General features: G+C 31.0%; 3 protein-coding genes and 2 pseudogenes across 5 annotated transcripts, besides 5 other annotated features; 4 read left to right on the top strand and 1 right to left on the bottom strand.

The window, feature by feature from the left end:
* Positions 1-270: part of a mobile genetic element that runs on past the window's edge.
* Positions 271-288: 18 nt separating this feature from the next.
* Positions 289-333: a mobile genetic element.
* Positions 334-1,653: 1,320 nt separating this feature from the next.
* On the top strand, positions 1,654-10,124 carry TVAGG3_0815540 (uncharacterized protein; the record flags this gene model as incomplete). Its single annotated transcript, XM_001300251.1, has 1 exon — positions 1,654-10,086. The coding sequence occupies one exon, from the start codon at positions 1,654-1,656 to the stop codon at positions 10,084-10,086; it is 8,433 nt and encodes a 2,810-aa protein (XP_001300252.1).
* A 654-nt stretch (positions 10,125-10,778) lies between these two features.
* Positions 10,779-11,225: a mobile genetic element.
* Positions 10,857-19,235: a mobile genetic element.
* On the top strand, positions 14,272-15,225 carry TVAGG3_0815520 (DNA/RNA polymerases family; the record flags this gene model as incomplete). Its single annotated transcript, XM_051247823.1, has 1 exon — positions 14,272-15,225. A coding segment is annotated over one exon (954 nt), but the record flags the coding sequence as incomplete, so codon positions are not given.
* TVAGG3_0815510 lies at positions 15,521-17,068 on the top strand (annotated as a pseudogene). The gene has a single exon. A coding segment is annotated over exon 1 (1,548 nt).
* TVAGG3_0815500 (uncharacterized protein) lies at positions 18,876-19,220 on the top strand (the record flags this gene model as incomplete). Its single annotated transcript, XM_051247822.1, has 1 exon — positions 18,876-19,220. One exon carries the CDS (start codon positions 18,876-18,878, stop codon positions 19,218-19,220), a length of 345 nt encoding a protein of 114 aa, XP_051083297.1.
* A 34-nt stretch (positions 19,236-19,269) lies between the features above and the next one.
* Positions 19,270-20,572: a mobile genetic element.
* Positions 19,350-20,476, bottom strand: TVAGG3_0815480 (annotated as a pseudogene). Its single transcript has one exon. A coding segment is annotated over exon 1 (1,127 nt).
* Positions 20,573-21,264: the final 692 nt, after the last annotated feature.

The following is a 21,264-nucleotide window of genomic DNA, read 5'->3' as shown; positions in this document are numbered from 1 at the left end:
GTAACTCTCTAAAACTTTTTTATAATCTAGATTGTACTTAGCTTTTATTTCGTGAATGGTTGGTAACAAATCTGTTCTAAGAGGAGTTTCTGGTCTTCCGAGCTTTTTTGGATTTAAACCAAGTTCTTGCCATTTTAATAATAATTTTTTTCTACCTATGTGCAAATCTTTTGCAACTTGGTCTGCTGTCTTTTTGCCAATAGAATATTCAAGATATGCCGTAATATAAATCTGATTTTCATTTGGCAGATCCACTTCTTGTCTTTCCATTTTTTTTGAATCAATTTATACAAATAAACTTATAAAACACAAAATTATTATTTTATAATATAATTCTTAGATAATACATCTGATATGTAAAGTGTCAAAAATGAATTGAACCGAATTTTCATGCATTACACTGGCTATTTATTTTAATACTTATATTTTTGCCCATTTGTATATTTCGTATATTAAACAACCTCACAAAATTTTCATCAGAATCTTTCTTCATGATGTTACGCAATATAAATGATGTAAAATTTTTGAAATCATTCCTTAAACAGCAACCAGTGATTTCTTATTTCACAATTTTGAGAACATATGACAGTGCTAATAATTCTACTGATTATCATATTGAAGCAAGATACAATTTTAATTATAGTTCATATCAATTCCAACCTTTAAAAATTAGAACATATGAAAATGAAGCAGCTGTTTATCTATTCAAAGAAGAATATGTTTTCAATGAAGATGCAAAAGAAAAATTCAATAACTTTTTAGAAGAAGTTAATGAGAAATCTCGTAGATACGTCCATTTTCACGATATTTTACATGACGACCCTGATACACTCTTGTTTTGCTTTAACAAAAGAAATTCAAAAATTATAAATTTTATGTCAAGCATATATGGTCGAATTTTATATATACTCCTCACAATAATGAATTTACAAGGAATTTATGAAAAAATTTTCCTAACGCAAGTTGATAATTATGAGGAAATTACAGTTAAAAAAATGATTTCATTAGATAAAGAAGAGTTTCTCTATAAATACAATATAAATTTTCCTGGAAACAATAGTCTATGTCTGAAATCGTGGAAAGAAAATCTAATTTTCTGGGACATTTTGGATTTTTTATCAGGCCTTTTTAGATGTGGGGTGATTACCTTATTAATTTTGGCAGTATTGAACATTCAAGATGGTAGGCCTATTTTCTGGTTACATCATTGAAAACAATTGTTTTAACATTTCATTTCTTTCTTAATCATTGATGCTCTTTTTTTTTTTGACAATTTTAGTCAGTGTAACAAAGTCATAACAAGATTTGCAATCACAAGACGTTCTAAACAGCCTTATATTGGTTTATCGGCCTTAGACCACTCAATTAAATTTAATTTTTTTTTAAGAATTGCCAAAATGACCTCAGAATTGCCAAGTCTGCATCCCTAAGTATGACTTTCCTGATTATTAGGTATGTCTTGGTATCCTTTATTTTATTGTAGAATTTAGCATCGATCTTTGCTAAGAATTGAGAATGGAAAAAAAAATTGGCTTTGACAAAAAATTTCTTATAACAAAAAATGAAAAACATTAGAAATCTGTGTGATTATAAAACATTTAAAATTTTAACATTTTTTTTCCAAAATTTACTTTATTTTTTTCCAACTCATAAATGGAGAAGATCCTTGAGCTTTTCTGTGCCAAAACGCCTGAAAAGTTCCAAGAAGCAGTTTCTATATTACGAGGATTACCTCCAAATGAAGATACAAAGTTTCTTCTTCACAATACACTAATTTCTCCTCCCCCTTCTAATTTCAATCAAGAAGAATGGGATCTTGTTCGATACATCGTCGGTTTGCAGTACTTAATGTCCAAGAACGGATCTGTTTCTCTATTAAAAAAATTTCCAAATTTACCTCCTCCGCAATATGGTCCATTATTTTGCTTACTTAACAGGATTCCGTTAAAGAATGATAACTCTGATCCACTTGCTTATGAAGAAGCGATGAGAAATGTTAAAAATGCATTTAGTGAGTGTATTAAACGAGATACTCCTTCTCAATACTTCTCAGTAACTCTAGAAAATTATCTACATCGTCTTCCTGAATGTCTTTATAAAAACGCAACTGAAGCTCTTACAATAATTGATTCCATTTCCCAAATGAAGTTTGATAATTTATCAATCAAAGGATATCAATTAATTATCGATTCTATACAAAATCCCTCTACTAATCCCAAGAAAATACAAATAATTGAAGCAATATTAAGATCAAATCCGAATTTACCATCAGCAATCTACCAAAAACTCTACATTTGTGCCTGTGTGCAACAAGGTAGACCACAAAATGACCAGATAATTCAAGAAAAAATCATTCTTGAGATGTATAATCACAGATTTCGCTACGACCTCTCAAAAGCCGAAATTTTCTCCCTGAAAAACATAAACTACACAATGCAATTTGATAAACTCATCCTTTCCGGTTCAAATAAAATAAAAAATGGAATTCCACCTCAAATGGAGAAACAACCTTTCATGGATGAAATATCCAAGAACGCTAACACTGCTTTTATATTTTACAGCGCTTGTCTTTTACAAGAAACACATTCAATTTCAGATTTACTCAAACAACGCGGTCTTTGCTTATATTTCAACGAAATTGGTGCTTCTTACAAAGACTATGTACCTTTCCAAGAGCAACCACATAGTTTGAACAAGACATCTGACTTAGATTATTTATTAGTCACAAATTACAATCCGATCATTGTTTACAGCAAAGAAGAATCGAAAGCAATGTTCAAGAAGTTCTCATCTCAAGTCAATGCTGACATAGAGAAGTTTTTCCAAGTAATGAGATTTTTCAACAACTGGATTACGAAGAATTACGATTCCTACAGCATAATTAGCAATGGATTGTTCAACTTCATCATCCAATTGATAGTTAAGATGATGATTGTTTCCGGAAAATGTTCATTTTTAATTTTGAATACAAATTTGAAAGAAAACCGTAAAAACCAGAACCAAATTCTCACAAAAGAGAGCCAGTATAACAGGTACATTGCAGATCTCCTTAAAAACCTGTTCAACTCGAGTAAAACTCTTGTTGATTTATCAATTTCCGAAGATATCTCCAATTTGTTAATAGAAGCCGTCATGGAAGGCAACCATACCTTTAGACTTGTTCAAAGCTTCATCACTGTGTTTTGCAATGATGGTTTACCAACATTACACGATTTATATAATTCAATTGTTGAAAAAATGTTCATGAATTTATATTTGAAGCTTCAAAATGCATCTAATTGTAACAATGAAGATTGTATGAGACAATTAGAACAAGTTTTCTTGTTTATTTTGAGAATTGCCGAAAAATTAAAAATAGAAAAAAACGAATCTTTCGGAAGAATGCTAGAATCAATTGAAACTAAGTTCCTTATGGCATTAATCAAGTTATCCAAGTTCACTGTTTGTCTTGACATCATTTACAGGTTCATCATACAATACTACAACGCGTTGGAGTTCCATTGTCCATCGAAAAACGAAAAAAATGGTGATGAAAAACAAATGAAAGCAAAAGAATGTGAAAAGTTTGAAAGAGTAACAACGAATTCACAAAACTCTGCTGCTTTGGCTTATTTAATGAGAGCAAGTCATGATAAACAAAATTCTAATTTTAATGAATCCGAAATTTCCCAAATTTTGGAAAACTTAAAAATCGGATTAAATTCGGAACAACCTGAGCGTGTTTCCATCACTGCAAAGATCTTTACGAAGGTTTTTCCACGTCTTAAACTCACAAAGATAGATAATGACTTATTCATGTCTTTGTTGGATGCTTTGCCGAACGTGAAAGAGAGAAATGATCAACAAGAAATTGCGGATTTCATTTGTAAAATTGGGTTTAATTCGACACACGAAAAACCATATAAAGAAAAGCCATTTACTTTCTGTTTGGAAGGTTCTGATATAGATATCAATGCAATCTTGACGTCGTTAAGTACTACATCTACTGAGAAATCTCAAACACCGTTCGTTTTCTCATTTTTAAACCAAGCAATTGAAGAAATTAAAAAGAAATATGAAAACGATAACGATCAAAATGCTCTCAAAGATGTTTTAACGAAATTCCATTACATTGCCACTGATTTAAGCAAGTTTAAAGCAATGCATAATCATATCATGGACATGTACAAGAACTTGAATGATTATTTTGCTGATATTATTTGCAAAGGTGGCAATGACATCTACTTTTTATCTTTGATTTCTGTTTCTATGCATTTGGAAAGTTATACTGAGCATTTCACACTATACCAAGTATTTAACTTCCTTAAAGACATGAAATCAAAAGGAGTACAAGATGAAATTGTCAAGAAAATCATTGATCACATGAATTATTATTATAATACTTATGAATTCTTTTGTTTCATGAATGCTTGCACAGCAATAAAGAAAGTTTTTCCCCATTTGATAGGTGCAAAAGAACTTATCAATATAACAGCAGCTATCGTTAATCCTTCCATTAAAATTGTAAAACAAGGTGCAAAAACTTTTGGAAAAATTGTGAGGTCGACGATAGAATCTTCTGATCCAAGTGAAGTGAAGAAATACATTGATTATCTTTATTACACATGCAAATATGATAGGCATTACATGATGTTCCAACAAGAGATTTTCAAGGCTCTTAAAGGTGTCAACTGCAGAATCGATATCGATGGATTAGCCGATGGTTTAAAGAACGAATCATTAATTATCAAATCATTTAAGATTTGTCTTTGTTTGGTTTGTGGATTTAACAGTCCGTTTTTGCAGGTAAACGATGAAAGAATCATTGATAACTTGATCATGGAATTATCTAAGAATCAAAAGGATTATAGGAACATGTATTTGTTCTATTTGTTGTTCTTGTGTTTCGTTATTGGTCCTTATAAAGACAACCAAAACATCAAACCAAAATTCATGAATAATATTTTGGCAAGACAAATTCCACAAATTTTGCAAATACCTGAAGTCATCAAATTAAGAGACTTTTTGGTGCCACAAGATCCTCCAATGATTGATACTACAAACAATGTTTTCGCTTTCGTCAGGAAACTCGCAAATAATCCTATGGATCCTGAGCCTGTAAAAGAAATCTTGAAATCAAATAATTTCAAACCAAGAGATTTCGAAAATCCTGATTTCAGAAGAAATTTCGGACCTCAATTTAGGAGTTTTATTGAGGATCTCGCGAAAATCAATGAATACCCTTATATCCAGTATTCATCCATCAAACAGTTGATGTCTGAAATGATTGTTTATTATCCAAACGAAGTTTGCGAAACTCTCAGATTTACAAATAACAATTCTCCAAAAATTTGTCACATTTTTGAGTACGTTATTTTGACAACATGTAATGAGAACTTTATAAATAAGTTCTTGGAGAAACTTGAAGAATGCTCGAAAGAATATGTTGAGAATCCTGTTTATTTAGGCATTCTAAAGACTGTTTCTGAAGACAAGAAAATTGCAAAAATTCCGAAATTGAAGAGTACTTCGAAACAACTGTTTTCCTTCTATTTCAATATCTTTAAGGAAAAAACTCCTAAAGAAATTGGATTATCTCCAATGGCTTGCTATTACACAGGATGTGCTTTGATTAATTCTTTCATAGAAAATCCAGAATTTTCTGACATTTCTGTCATTTCACAACTTTACGAAATTCCAATGTTGTCAAATTCCGAATTATCCGTTTTATACGAGAACGGATACAACGAAATCCCTAATTCCAAGAGGATTGAATTCATCGACGACATAGCTAAAGATTGGGACAAATTAAGCTGGAGATCATTAGTTGTTCCCTTCCAAAAAATCAATGATATCCAAGATTTGCCACCAGATTTAATTGAAAATATTTGTGATGTCAGTTCACATCACTTGTCATTAACTGACAAGTATTTGATTCCCAGCACATTATTGATTACCAAATTAATTATCCATCCTTATACAATTCATTCCGAAATCTACACGAAACTGATGGTTTTATTGCCACAAATTTTCGGATCAATTGATTCAGAAACTGTTGTCCACGCATTCGAAATTTCCATCAGTTTATGCGAGAAGAGATTCATGCCAGATGAAGTCTATATCGAGATCAGTTCTTTGTTGATCGCTTGCCATTATGGATCTGAATTTGCATTCATGGGAAAAATCAGAGAATTCCTAAATTTGAGACCGGATTTATTCGAACCTGTTCCCTTTGTAATTCATCAGGTTGTTCACACGTGTGTCTTAGATAAATTGATACAGAATTCCTGTGAAAGCACAGAAGTTGACCGCATCAATGATTTGTTCAAAGAAGTTCCAAGTCTTCAAAAATGTTTGCCTTTCTCTATATTTAGAAATCTCTTCAAAGATGAAGGAAGAACAAGAAACATCGATATTTTCTTGAGAGATATCAAACTAGGAATACATATTTCTCAAAATGAATACGATGAAATACTTAGAAGCCATTTAATCTTTAGTCATGTCAATAAAATGTTGACATCTGCACAAGACAATCCTCCACAAGCTCGTGAGAAGATGTTCATTAAGTTCATTCCTTACCTGGCATTGAAAACTGATCCAATTAATTATAAACCATTGATAGAATCTGTCATCATGAAATCTCCAAAAGATCAAATCTTCTTCGCTTTCTTGATCTTTTTCATTGCAAATGGTTATGATTTCGATAAACAGTATGTCCAACAAGCACTTTACAATTTCAAAGCAAGCGCAAATTTGTTGCAAGCTTTAAACGATATTCCTCAAAAATTTGTTAAACAATGTCTCGCGAAATATGGTTTAGTTGATGATTGTTTCAAAGTTTTCGAGAATTGGATGAAGTCTTTAGATGTTGAAAATCCAAAACTCGATCTTCCAATGTTATTTTTAGCTCTGGAACTCATCGAATTTGGAAAAATAGATTTGTCATGGATACCTTTGATTTGGGAGAAATGTAAAAATGGCGAGCAATCTCCAGGAAATTATTACACGTTGACAACAAAAATTAACTATTTGGGAGAAGACCAAACAGCATATGCCCAAATCATTGCGGATATTGCAAAAGAAAGTCTCAAGAATGCAGAGTTATTTGTGAATTCTTCCGTAATGAATTTGCAACAACAAATCTGCACAAAAGCAAAGATTTTAATTCTCCAAGAAATCATTGAATTAGTCATGATTTATAATGTGACAATTCCTCATATTTCTGTTCATTTCTCAATGAATTTGAACTCGACACCTGAAATGTCGGATATATTAGCACCTTATAGCCTCCAAATGCTCATTGCTTATTCGATGCAAGCAACACCAAGTTCGAGAATCAAATGTTTGAAGAAATGTCAGGAAATTACAGGAAAAACTCCTTATGAAAGAATGATGAATTTAGTTTCATTTTTGCCGCCTTTCTTTTGGTGCGACAAATACTTGACTGTGCTCTGTTTAATAGTAATACCACAGGATTTCGAGTTCTGGACACAGTTGGCTGCTTTGGCAACGTGTATTGGCCATAGAGCATCAATTTCAATTGGTGTTTACACTTTTAAGAAAATAATTGAAATTGACTCGGAAATAATCGTCGCTTTATTGAAAAATGTCTTGTTAAGTATACAAAGGCATATCATACATACTGGTGTGTTAGAAGCATTAACAATAAGCATTGTACAAAGTGATTTGATTATTAATACAAAACTTGCTTTCAAAGCTACAAAGAAAACAGGAGATTTATCAATTTCTTTGAACAATCTCTATAAATTCGATGAAGAATTACCAACAGCAAGTATGGTCATGCCACATGAAATAAATGATTTCGTATTCGCGAAATACATAAACGAATTCGCAAAATGTGGAAAGAACTTTGTTGCAGGCGCAATTCATTATTTATTAGGAAATTTCGAAGAAAGTTACAGATTATTACATGTTGATGATCCAAAGATAGAAACTACAGATGTCGTTAACTTGTTCATGAGTTGTTCGGAGAGATTGACAATGAGAGAAAACGAAAACATTTCGGATTTCTTACAAAGAATTTTAGGAAGTGTCAATTTTTCTGTTGATGCAATTGCGAAACTTCTAAATGAAGGAGAGAACAAAGATGCACAAGTAGATGTTGACAAGATCAAAGACATGAACATTTACTATTTGTTATTGAGAAAAGCAGCTCCTTCTATTATGAATTCCGAAAGATTTGTTTTGTTACAAAATATTTTGTCATTTTACCAACATCAAAACGATTCCCAGATTGATAGAATGAGACAACCTTTCTCTCCTTTCAACTCAGCTTTCTTTAAGATCTACACAGAAGCGAAAAGGAAAATTAAGAAAGATTCAATACTTGACATCACTTCACAAGAAGAAGAAGGAAATTATATTGTTTTGTCACAGGAATTTGCACCTTTAGTTAAAGTAATTGTTGGCGAAACAAAGAATGGACAAATCGTTGTTACTTCCCAAAGAATTTCCAATGCTTTGAGGGTTGGTTTAGAAGACACATCGAATCCAGAAAATTTCAGATTGTGGGGTGGATTTTTGGCGACAATTTTCGAATTATCTTCGGAAAGAAGGTCCCAAGACAAATCCATTGTATCTCAATGCATTAATATATACATACATTATCTGAAATATGGAAATTACACTTTGGCGAAGAAATACGAAAGTGCATCACGAATTGTATTTTTAATTACAATTGTTGTTTGTGGAAAATCTCTTGAAGACTTATATGACATTGCTTCTGAGATAAAACTAGATGATGTTTACCGTCATTTGTTCATGTGGATTGAACAATTGCTGATAACAGGAGAAAACAATATAATTATTCGTTCGAATATTGATAATTTCTGCAATCATCAGATGATGGAAACAAAAGGTCGTGATCCTTTGCTTCAAATTGCTGAATTCGCAAGAAAAGATTTTAATGTTGAGAACAGAATATTAAAACCATTACCGATGATGTCTCGTTTTGCTAGTTTCATTTACAATGAATTTGGAGAATACATTGATTTGATAAATGAATCCAAATTTATTTGTAGAATTAATGAACAAGGAATGATTAATTTGTACCTGGCAAATCCTGGAATTATCAATGATGATTCCAAGAAATTGAAGGAAATTAGAGAAATAATTTCACAAAGGAATTTGTCATTTGAAAAGTTTATTGACATTTCCACACGTTTCAATGCACATTTGGAACTATGTAATAGAGAATTCCCGCTTTCTCTTCCGTCCAGAATGCCGAGTACTTTGGAAACATCAACAATTTATCGTTTGACAGGAAAAATTTGTCATTTGAAAGATCACTCACTTTTAATTGAGTTTATCAATGATAACTGCATGAAGAGACAAATTTTAATCCACAGGAACACTGTTTCCAATCACCACGAGATCAGTGTAATGAATTTGTTTGGTTGTATTAATTCTATTTTCAATTCTTGTTATGTAACAAGTATCAGAGGATTTAAATTCGGAACAAGTTCGACTTACGAACTTAGATCACACGAAATGTCTAAATCCGACAGCAAGGTATTATATACAATGACTGTTCTCTCTTCGTGTTACGAACAACTCGGTGATTTGTTGAATTTAGAGGATGAATCAGATGAAAATTGTCAAAGAGCAGAAAATTATTTGGTTTCTAAATCGAATTCCAAAGATGACTTGATCAAAAGAAGAATTGCTCTTACAAGATCTCTATCAGCAAACTACGCTGTTAAAGCGATTTTAGAGTTACAAGATAACTCTTTGTTTATTTCTCCTTCGAGTGCATCTTTCTTCACTGAAAGAAACAAAGTTTTGTTGAGAAAGTCATCAAACTTTGTTTGCAGAATTCCAAAGCCACTTAAAGCTTTATTGGGTCCTCTTTCTCAAGAGGTTATGTCAGTTGGAATTGCTGCAGCTACATCAGCACTCGCTGAATCATCTCTTTCTTTGTCTGCTGTTTTGGACACAGCAATTGTTTGCTCAGACAGAACTCTTTCCGATTTACGTCTGAAAATATTCGAGAGAAGAAAAGAAATCATCGACAATTTGCTGGAAATCACTCCTCCAGTGCACACTCTCGAAGGATCTACCTTCGAATGGTTAGATAAGATTATGTAATTTATATATTATTTATTTATAAAGTTTATTTTTATTTATTTATATTTATTTTGCAATGGAATTTTAAGCTCAATTATGTGTTTCTGAATACGCCTCCATAATATAACAAATTATGGACAAAATTGAATGAGTGAAACGGTTTTCAATTTTAGTGGTCTTGTAAGTAGTATATATGGACGGGTTGTGTGACTTTTTTTGTAAATGTAAGAATTCATACAATATCGAGCGATTTTGTATCATTTTTTTTAACATATGAAGTAAAAAATGTATGATTCTTACGGTTTTTATTCTTACGTTTTTGAATAAATCATTAAAAAAATGTATGATTCTTACGGTTTTTATTCTTACGTTTTTGAATAAATCATTAAAAAAATGATACAAAATCGTTCTATATTGTATGAATTCATACATTTACACTCAGCCCATACATAAATAATTTATTTGATCTTTTATAAAAGAAGCTATATATAGATGATGTCAGGTTATTCAATAATTCATTATTTTTGAAGAACTGATGAGGTCACCAGGTCACCAGGTCACCAGGTAATTCAACTTTCTCTGAAAAAATGTGACAACATGACATTTTGACAACAGGAATGAAAGGAGGATGGTATTTATTAATTATTTTTGAAGAACTGATTGGAATCAATGGAGTCATAAACGAGTAAAATAAACTTTAAAAATTCATGTCTTACATTTCTGAATAATTTATTTTTATTTTGTATGAAATGAGTGTCAAGACTAACGACGTTAAAAAATTAGGATTCACAAACAGGGAAATAAAGGATATATTAGAGGAGGCAGGTTATGAGGTTGATAAATATTATTTAAGAAATTGTCAAAAATTCGCGGAGTTTTTAAATGAGTTTGATTATGATGGAAAAATGAATAAAGATGATGTTATAAATTTCTTATATCCCGCATCTAAAAAAGAAAAACCTAAAGAACCTGATTTTCCCTGAATATTATGAAGAACGAATTAAAGATGATGAATACGATGAAATTGAAAGACTGGAAAAAATAAGAGATGAAATAGATGAAAAAAATTAAGGAATTAAGAGAAGTTGAAAATGAAGTAGAGGGTTTAATGAATATCCCAGCTTCAGAATCAGAAGTTCAGAAATCTCATGAAAGATATAAAAAATTATGTCTCAGAATCAACACAAAATTTATTAGATGGTGAAATAGACGAAACACTTTAAGAAGGTACTAAATTTATTCGTAAACATAAGTTACAATTTATTGATAATGAAGAATACCCCTGTATCTTACTTTCACACCTTTAGATTCCGAAAAATTCAAAAAAGTACGTAAAAACATACAAAAGAAAGAAGATCATGATATTTACACAAATTATTATTTAAATAAATGCACGGGTGATTAAAGTTTTTGATTTATTAGATAAAAAAAACCATTGGAACATATAAAATTTGTGTGATTGCGGTTTCATTGTTGAAGATACCAATAATGTTTCATATGAAAGAACAGCACCAAAGGAAGACGAAGTTGAAAGGTCCATACCATTCGTTATTAAGAACATAAAAGATATGAAAACGTATAAGCATTATATTTATTCATTTATTTCAGAAAAAATGGAAGCAACCCATAAAACATCTTCTCATCATTTTATAGCTATTCATACATTCCTTTCAAAGTTGTGAAATTAAATAAGACAGGAATTAGATTTAATGTATCAGGGTACGCATTCTTGAGTAAATTAAAATGTATTCGTCACGTCGCAGATGATAAAAATTTATGTGTTCTTAATTCATTTTATGGACTTTAATAAAAAAAATTTTTATTTATTTTTTGATATTTTACTCTTACATAAATGAACAAAAACGGAACCATGAATGATAATCAAATTAGAGCAGAAGGTAGAAGGTTATTTAAACGCTTCTATAACATTCCTGATGGTGTTAATCCTAAAACTCGTAGAAGCTATTTAAATGAAGCAATAGATGCATATGAAGGTTTTAACATTTCATCAGAAAGTGAGAGATTAGCGAGAATGTTAAATGTTAATATTGATTTTTATTATTGTGATCCTCAACCAGAAGACGTGGACATAAATAAGGTAGACTTTCCATTAGTGGAATCAATAATGATAGATCCAGAATTTGAAACAGTAAATATTTTATTAACACAGAGTCCATGTGGAAAACTTCACGCTGACAGAATAACAGACGTTGAAGCACTCACCGGCTATAAAGTTTGTCCATATTGTAAAGAAGAAGTTTATTCTATCCGTGATGATCCAGAAAGGAAAAACCGAAGAAGATTTTTAAAGCATTGTGAGAAATGTAAAGAAAATAATGGAAGATTAATTCAAGACGTTCAATTGCAAAAGACACAGCAACCATATACACCACATATTACGAAACAGAAGATATATCAGTGGTTATTAGCTCACAATTTGCAGGAATATTATAAACCGACAAGATATTATATTACTTTTGACTTTGAAACATTAGAGACTAAAGAAGAATTACAACTTTCTGAGTGTGCAACTTTGAACGCTTACTTAAAACCATTCATGGTATCATCAACGGTTAAATTAAACGATAAAACATATACGAGGAATTTTTGCTTAACTTCGAGTGATTCTTTTATTTCTGATTGGATTGAGTTTTTATTTTCAACCTGTTCATTAGTTGCTAAATCAAATATTGAACAATATGAAGAATTATTGAAGCCGCAAACGGTGGGACTTTGACTCATACATTAAATGAAAAACAGAAGGAAGCATTTAAAGAACTTCTAGATGAGGAATTCAATAAAGTGAATATCATAGTTTTAATTCGGGAAAGTTTGATTTAAATTTAATTCTTCGTGATTTAAACACTGCAAAATGGAAAATAAAATCAATGCTGGGTTCATCTTCACAATTTAAGCAAATCATTGTAAAGAAAACAAACGTTCCATATGAATTTAAATTTCAGAAATTATATAGCGGGTGGGACATTAGACCAATTCACTCAAGATTTCGGAAACAATAAATCACGTGTTAAATCCTTTTTCCCTTATCAATTCATCACGTGGGAAAATTACAAAGAAGAATTATATAAAGTGGAACCATTCACTCAAGATTCATTTTATTCAGCATTAACTCAAGAAACTATATCAGATAGTGATTATCAAATATATCTCAATGATGCTAAAAATTTAAGAATAGATTAGAATATTTTATTCATTGCAATAAAGATGTTGAAATTATGATTGACCCAATCGATAAAATTATTGAAGAAACATTTGTTTATAAAATTGATATGCTTCATAATCTTTCTTTATCATCGAATGCTTCAATGATTCGTTACGCTTTAGCATATAAAGACTTTAATCCTAATGAAAAATATCCTGAGGAAAGAGATAGAATCAAGTTTTGAATTAACGAAAAAGTATTGGAAATATAAAATTGAATCATATAAGAAACAAGATGAAAAAGCAGAAAGAGATACTAAAAATAATGTTTCAATGGATGATTTTCAATACTATCACAATTTAATCCTTTCATCTAAATGCAAAATGTGTGGTAAAGCGTTTACATATGCAAATAAACCAACATTAGATAGAATCGATAATGAAAAATCACATACCAAAGAAAATTGTCAGTTAATGTGTTGTTATTGTAATGTCGTAAAATCAAATAAAGATGAAGATGTTCAACGTTTAAGAATCAATTTAAGAAATTATGCATTAAAAAATAATTTACCAATGACTTTAGATTCAGTTGAAGCTTATCACATTCTCCGTAATGGAATTACTGGTGGTTTATCAAATGTTCAACATAGAGTAAATCTTAAAGGAATCACGCACATTAATAAACTTTCATATAATCCAGAAACTAAAACTGTATCAAATGAGGACACCACCAACATTATGACTCATTTCGTTGGTGTTGATTTTAATTCATTATATCCTTCATCATTTTCATCTAATCCTCATGATTTCATTCAATATACTGACCATAAAATGTATATGCCGGGAAGATTGAATGGTGTTATCATTTGTGATACAGCAACAAAGAAAGCAAAAGCACTGGGAATTATTAGAAAGAAAAATACTTTATTCGTGGCTGAAGTAAAGGGTCACATTGATGAAAAATACATTAATGATTACATAAACTTTTTACCGATAATAAGAAACTTAGATATTATCACAGATGAAAAAACAATTGGTGGTTTTATGTATAATTACATGAAATCAAACAATCTACCAGTTGACCAGAAACAGAGAAAATTAACTCAGTTAGCATCAACACACAACCAATATCAACCATTTTCTTCTTATTATCTTTGGTATCTAATCGACAGATTTCATTTTATCATTGATGACATTCAATCAATTTTAACATTTACTAAAAACACTTGTTTTAATGAATTTGTGAATGAATTTATGAACGAAAGACAAAAGGCTGAATTAGAAGGAAATAAAGGAAAAAGTTTATTTTGCAAGATTTCGCTTAATGGATCATATGGTTACGATGCAATGAATACACAAAATTACACAAAGACTAAAATAATGAATGCACAGAAGGCACGCGTTGCATGTATGTCAAATAAGTTTAAAAACATAAGAGAAATAGGAGAGGATACGTATCAAGTGATGCTCAAAGATAGATTTTATAGATGTGATACATGTTTACAAGAGGCATTCTTCACTTTAGATAATGCTAAATACTGGTATTTGGTTTTCATTTATGATTTTATGTATAAATGCATGGATGTTAATCGTTTTCATTTCATTGAAGGTGATACTGATTCATCTTATTGGGCAATCGCTGGCGATCCAAATCTTCCTAACACTCAAGCATTTCAAGCAATTGTTACTGATAAACAATTTTATGATAAAAACATTTTCAAATTCGCACCATCTGATTTCTTCTGTTTTGATGAGAAATTTAAACCTAAATTAAAGAATAAAGCTGAAGAAAAAGCACATGAGAAGAAGTTATTGGGTTTAGCAATTGAGAAACAAGGTGATAACATGGTTGCTTTATGCCCCAAGTGTTATACATCATTCAACGGTTCAATTGATGGAGGTGATTTTAAAAAGATTGCACAAAAAATGAAAGGTGTTAGTTTACGACAAAATAAACAATTAACACCTAAAAATTATTTGGATATAATAAATGATAAAGTGATATTTGATGGTCAGAATATTAATTTACAACTTAAAAATGGGTCAATGACTCGCTTAACAATTGGTAAGACTGCATTAACAGGAGCACACACTAAGGCTGTATGTTGTGAAAATGGATGTTGTATGCCATTTATTTAATACAACTTAAAAACGTAGGGGTTGAGTCATGAATTTAAAATTTTATTTTTAATGAAATGCCACAGAAGAGACAAAAGGAACCGTTGAATGATGGTTTTGATTCTTGATCAAAGAGGTAGGGCGCCCTTAAAACATTTATTTTATTTTTATATAAATGGATAATGTAGATTTAAAAATTTTAATTGATGATTTAGTATTTAATCAAAATTTTCTTACTTATTATGAATTAAAAGCATATCTCCAAAAATATGATGAAAATATAACGGGTGATGATATGGATTATTATTATCATTATTATAAAAATGAAATTTTGAAATATCATGATAAAATAATTTCTAAAATTAAAGACAAAATTAAAAATAATGAATATACAAAGGGAAAAACTAAATCACAACTTAAACAATTGAAAGATTTCAAAAATAAAGTATTAACAGAAGAAGATATTGATGAATTATATAATTTATATAATCCCGAGCCGCAAAAGCCAAATGTTCAACAGTTAAAAGTGCAAAACACCCAGGTCATTCAGACCATAAATGATGCACAAGCTTTAATTTATGATTCATTAGTTAAACCACACTCAGCCCGACTTTTAAATGAAGATCAACTTTTGGAATTCATCCTTCAACATAAACTCGAAGCGGGAAAGTATATCAAACCTTTATATACAGCATATTTAAAACAAATGAATAGAATACATCCGGAATTAATGAAAGGAGGAATGAAATCCAAAATCAAAGCAGATAAAATTAAACCACTTGCAACCCCAAAACCTCCAACAGTAGTACCTCCTCCTCCTTCAGTTAATCCTTCATCATTCACTTTATTATATCCATTTCAAACATTAAAGAAGCAAAAAGATTTTAAAAAGGATTTCAAGATATTAAATAAACCAATTGACCCAAAAATTCAACCGTTAAAGGAAAAATTTGGTCGCCCTTCATTTGCACCATATCCATATTCATACGAAATCGATCATTTAGAATATTCAAAAGGAAACGTTACTTATTTATTTGTCATTAACATTAACACAAGATATTTATATTGCATTCCAGTGAAAGGGAAAACAGAACAGGAAACAAGAAGAGCTATTCAATACTTACTAGATCATGAAAGAGTAGATAATATCAGGGGTGATGGTGATAAAGGATTTCAGGCAGCTATGGCTCATTATTTCCCACAAATTAATTTTTACTTTTCATCCTCTCCATATACGTTTCATAATAAAATAGTTGATGCAGTAATGAGAACTCTTAGAGATGCGTTAGGGGTTAACGGTCAGATATACTGGGATGGAAATCATGACTCCATCATACAGCAGTTAGTATATTATTACAATAATTCATGGCATAGAACTATAAACATGAAACCTGTGGAAATGAAAAATGATATTTCAAAAGAATGGGAATATATTAGAAAGCAAATGGAAAGGTTAAATGATGTTAAACGTGAACAAATTAATTCGGGGCTCATGAATTTTAAACAAGGGGATAAAGTTTTGATTCATCTCGATTATGGAAAAACTGATAAATCAATGACAAAAAGAAGACGAAGATTTGACACAATAGCTGAATTTGTTAGATATATTAACGGTAATGTATTAGTTGAGGTTAACAATAAATTAATAGAAATTCCGATTTATTTTATTACTCCATTATATTTAAATAACATTTAATTTTTTTATTTCGTAAGAAATGAGTGACAACGAAGCAACCAAGAGTCCAGACGATGAATATAAAAAGAAACTAAACAGAATTAAATCAAAAATATGCTATTGCAAAAAGAAGCAGCAATGTGGTGGGGTTGAAAACAATAAAAAAATAATCGAAAAATTAGAAACTTACCGTTCAATCCTCAAACTGAGTGAAGCAAAAATAAAAGAATTTAATAGAATAAATAAATTGATTGGAAGAGATGAATTTAATAAAGATGAATTTTTAAACTCAATCCAAAATTAATTTTTATTCCTCATCTTCTCGGTTTTCGTGGTTTGTTGTTTTTCACACATTTTTCCAACTTCTTCTTCAAACAAATGTTTAGCATTCTCTACTGTATCTTCGAGTTCTTCTTCATCTAATTTCTCATGAACTTTCTTGTCTATGGAGTCCATAATTTTTCCAACTGCTATGCAATATTTTGGTGAAGCCCACATTGCTACAGCGTTTACTAAAAGTCTATGAACATAATAACCTTTCAAACCAGGAGCCAAATTCTTGTGATTTTCATACGGAATCTCTTCACTTGGTTGCTTTGACTGAACGAATGAGACGTAACTGTTTGTTATACTGTATGTACTCGTATTCTTCATTTATGGCTTCATGGACTATAACTGTTGTTGTGTTCTCTGATGTTGTCATTACTGTCTTTACATACAAAATAAATAAAACTAACTTTATTTTCTGACTTTCACAAAAGACCAAAAATAAACGCTTTACATGTATTTTTCAGCAACTTCGTCAAATAATTTTATAGCTTTATCTATCTCATCTACTTCAAACGTTTCTTTACCTTTCGTGGGAGCACCATACATTTTCTCAAAAACTTCAAGCAGTTCTGTTTCAGCAGCTCTCATATCATTAACAAACACAACCTTGACTCTATTGACTGTACTGTCATATCTTTGAGTTATATTATATGTCCTTCCTATCTTATATCTTTTTGTGTTGAAGTCCTTCGGTTTCTGAACGATGTAAAGTAAGCCTTCACTGCAACGTTCCGTATCGAATGAACCATATGTTATGAAGTTATATCCAACAACTGGGTCTAACCATAACAAAACTATTGGTATAAGACTTTTGTCTATAAGATATGCTCTTGTTCCATGAAATGCTACTGATATCATAAGCTCAGGATTTCTTGTCAAAATTTTCTGAGTTGAAGCATTTCTAACCCAGTCGTTTGTTTTCTTTTCAGATGGAGATATAATGTCTGACAAAGAATATTTGTTGTATTTCTTTGAGTATCTTACGTTTAAATCACCTATTCTAACCACTTTGGTGTCATTGTCTATCTTTCTAACTGTTTCAAACTCAATGTTTGTCATTACTGTCTTTACATACAAAACAAAAAAATAAATAAAAATAAAATTAGCGTTATTTTTCTAACTAATGAAATTCATTATTTTTGAAGAACTGATGAGGTCACCAGGTCACCAGGTCACCAGGTAATTCAACTTTCTCTGAAAAAATGTGACAACATGACATTTTGACAACAACATAGGAGGATGGTATTTATTCATTATTTTTGAAGAACTGATGAGGTCACCAGGTCACCAGGTAATTCAACTTTCTCTGAAAAAATGTGACAACATGACATTTTGACAACAACATAGGAGGATGGTATTTATTCATTATTTTTGAAGAACTGATGAGGTCACCAGGTCACCAGGTAATTCAACTTTCTCTGAAAAAATGTGACAACATGACATTTTGACAACAGGAATGAAATTTGATGTAGCCCAAAAATAAAGTTAGTTTTAAAATTATTTTTATTTTTTTATTCCTATATAAATGACAGCAACAAACAACAACAGCAACTATATCGTTTCTGATGAAAAAGTTATTGATTCATTAGTTGAGGAATTAGCTGAGGAATTAGTTATGGCAGAAACTAAAACCCTCAACGAAAGAATTGGTGAAAACAAGATTGATTTACATAACTACCTCAAATACGATGGAGGAAGAGGAAGGAAAACTGGTATGGCTTTATTAGTAAATAAAATTTCGAATTTAACGATTATAGATGTTGATATCAATAAATCGTACAATGATGAACTTAAAGAAACAGTTAGAAAAGACATTCTATCAAAACTTTCGGATAAAGATGTTATCGTTAAACTTCTTCGGAAATGTTAACACAACATCTGTAACGTTATGAAGAGCGTATGAGAAATCTGAGCTAATATAGGGTGTCCAAAGGTGTGTTTAGCACAAACCTGAATACTGCGAATAGAAATAAACAAGTTACATATATATAAAGTTTATTTAAATATAATCACCATTGGATTCAATCACGCGTTCGCAGCGATCGATCCAGGCTTGAAAGACACGCTTTAAATCATCATGAGAAAATTGCTCAAATTGCTCTCTTACAAAATTTTCAAGATCATCTGGACTCGCGAATTCGCGTCCTTCAGCTCTCTTTTTTAGCGTGCCGAATAAATAAAAGTCAGAGGGTGCAATATCAGGTGAATAAATTGGGTTTAGAACAACTTTGACATTGTTTTCCACCAAGTAATTCATTACCTTATGACTTTTGTGAACTCTTGAATTATCAAAATGAATTGCAAACTTTTGTTTTTGTTGTTTGGATTTCTCAAACTCATCAGAATTGATAATTTGAGTAAGAACATTGTCAATTAGATACTGAGCATTCATCGTATTAGGTTTTTGAAGAACATCAATTGCGATGATGCCATTCACGCCCCAAAAAACCGACAACATCATCATTGGTGTGTCAATTTTTTTCTTCGGGAATGTTTGCGGATTTTCATCCTTCGGGATCCACATGATTTTGGCTTCTGTTGCATATTGAAACCAAGACTCGTCCCCTGTTACTAAAAAGCGAAACTTCTTGGATTGATACGCACCCAATATAGAGAGGAGCTCTTTCGAAGATTGGACTCTAGATTTTTTTGAACTGAATTAAGGTTGTGCGGAACCCAACGTGTATACGCTAGTTTGTAGTTCAAATAATTGTGCAGATAATAACTGACTGTTGTACGTGGTATCTTTGTCATCTCCTCTATCCTTCTGAGTGATGCTCTTGGGTCTTCATCTAGCGCTTGAAGAATTGCTTTGATTTTTCTTTGATCCGGCGATTTTTTGTCAATTTTTATGATGGGCGCCTTTTTGTTCATGAAGTGATACATCCTAACATGATACGTTACAGTGGAATAGCTAGGAGCATCCATACCGAAGCATTTTACCAATGTCTCGTAGATTTTTTTACAGTCTTTGCATTTTGTTGCAAGAGCGAGGATGTTTTCTTTATGATTCATTAAAAAAATGAAAAAAATCCCGCCAAAATTTCCCGCGAAACCGCCTCTTGTCTCAAAATTCATTTTATATCCCGGCATGGCGCCAAAATACAACATACTCATCATATACATATATTCATATTTTTTATTATATATTTATAATCAGCATATATCTCCTTTAATAGTCTCATATAGAGCGCTGTGCTAAACGCACCTTTGGACACCCTATACCTTCAGGAGTGATGCAACCTCCATTTAGTGAACGAACGTCAATATGTTGAGCTGGAATCATGAATGGATCTTCCTTACTAAATAAACGTGGTATTGCTTTAACTGATTCTTCAATTAAACCGTATCCTGGTGTAATGCATTTATCCTCTAAAACTTCCATCTTTGTGCATGAAATAATAACGTCATCAACTGTTGCGTCAGCAGATGTAGCGGCTAAGCTTGTAATTAATTTGGTAGGAAGTCCGATTTGTTGGAATTTGCGATCATATTTATAAACATGATTCATAATCTTTTCATAATTTTCATCAGTTATCTTTTCATAAACGTAATTTTGTAAATCAGCAACTCTTAACGGGTCAACCTGACAAAATACTAAAGTATCCCTGAAAACATAATATTTAAGAATGATATCACCAAATGATTTAGGATAATCATCGAACGCCTGAAATGCTAACAAATCATTTACCGGAATAATCATATCAAAAGTGATATTAACTTCTTCATTTGCTTTCTTGAAAACTTCTGAAGGGTCAATATATTTACCACATACTGAGTTATCATATTTTTGAACATTATTATATAACGAATGAACAAACTTTTTAACTTTCCTTTCTGATTTTGGTTTATATGTTGCAAATGCGAAAGATTCACGGGCGCAATCCATCTGAAGATAACCGGCATCACCTCTT

The sequence above is a fragment of the Trichomonas vaginalis genome, chromosome VI, assembly GCF_026262505.1.
Source record: "Trichomonas vaginalis G3 chromosome VI, whole genome shotgun sequence".
In the NCBI taxonomy this organism is placed as follows: Eukaryota; Parabasalia; order Trichomonadida; family Trichomonadidae; genus Trichomonas; species Trichomonas vaginalis.
This window is presented reverse-complemented; position numbering and strand designations above follow the sequence as displayed.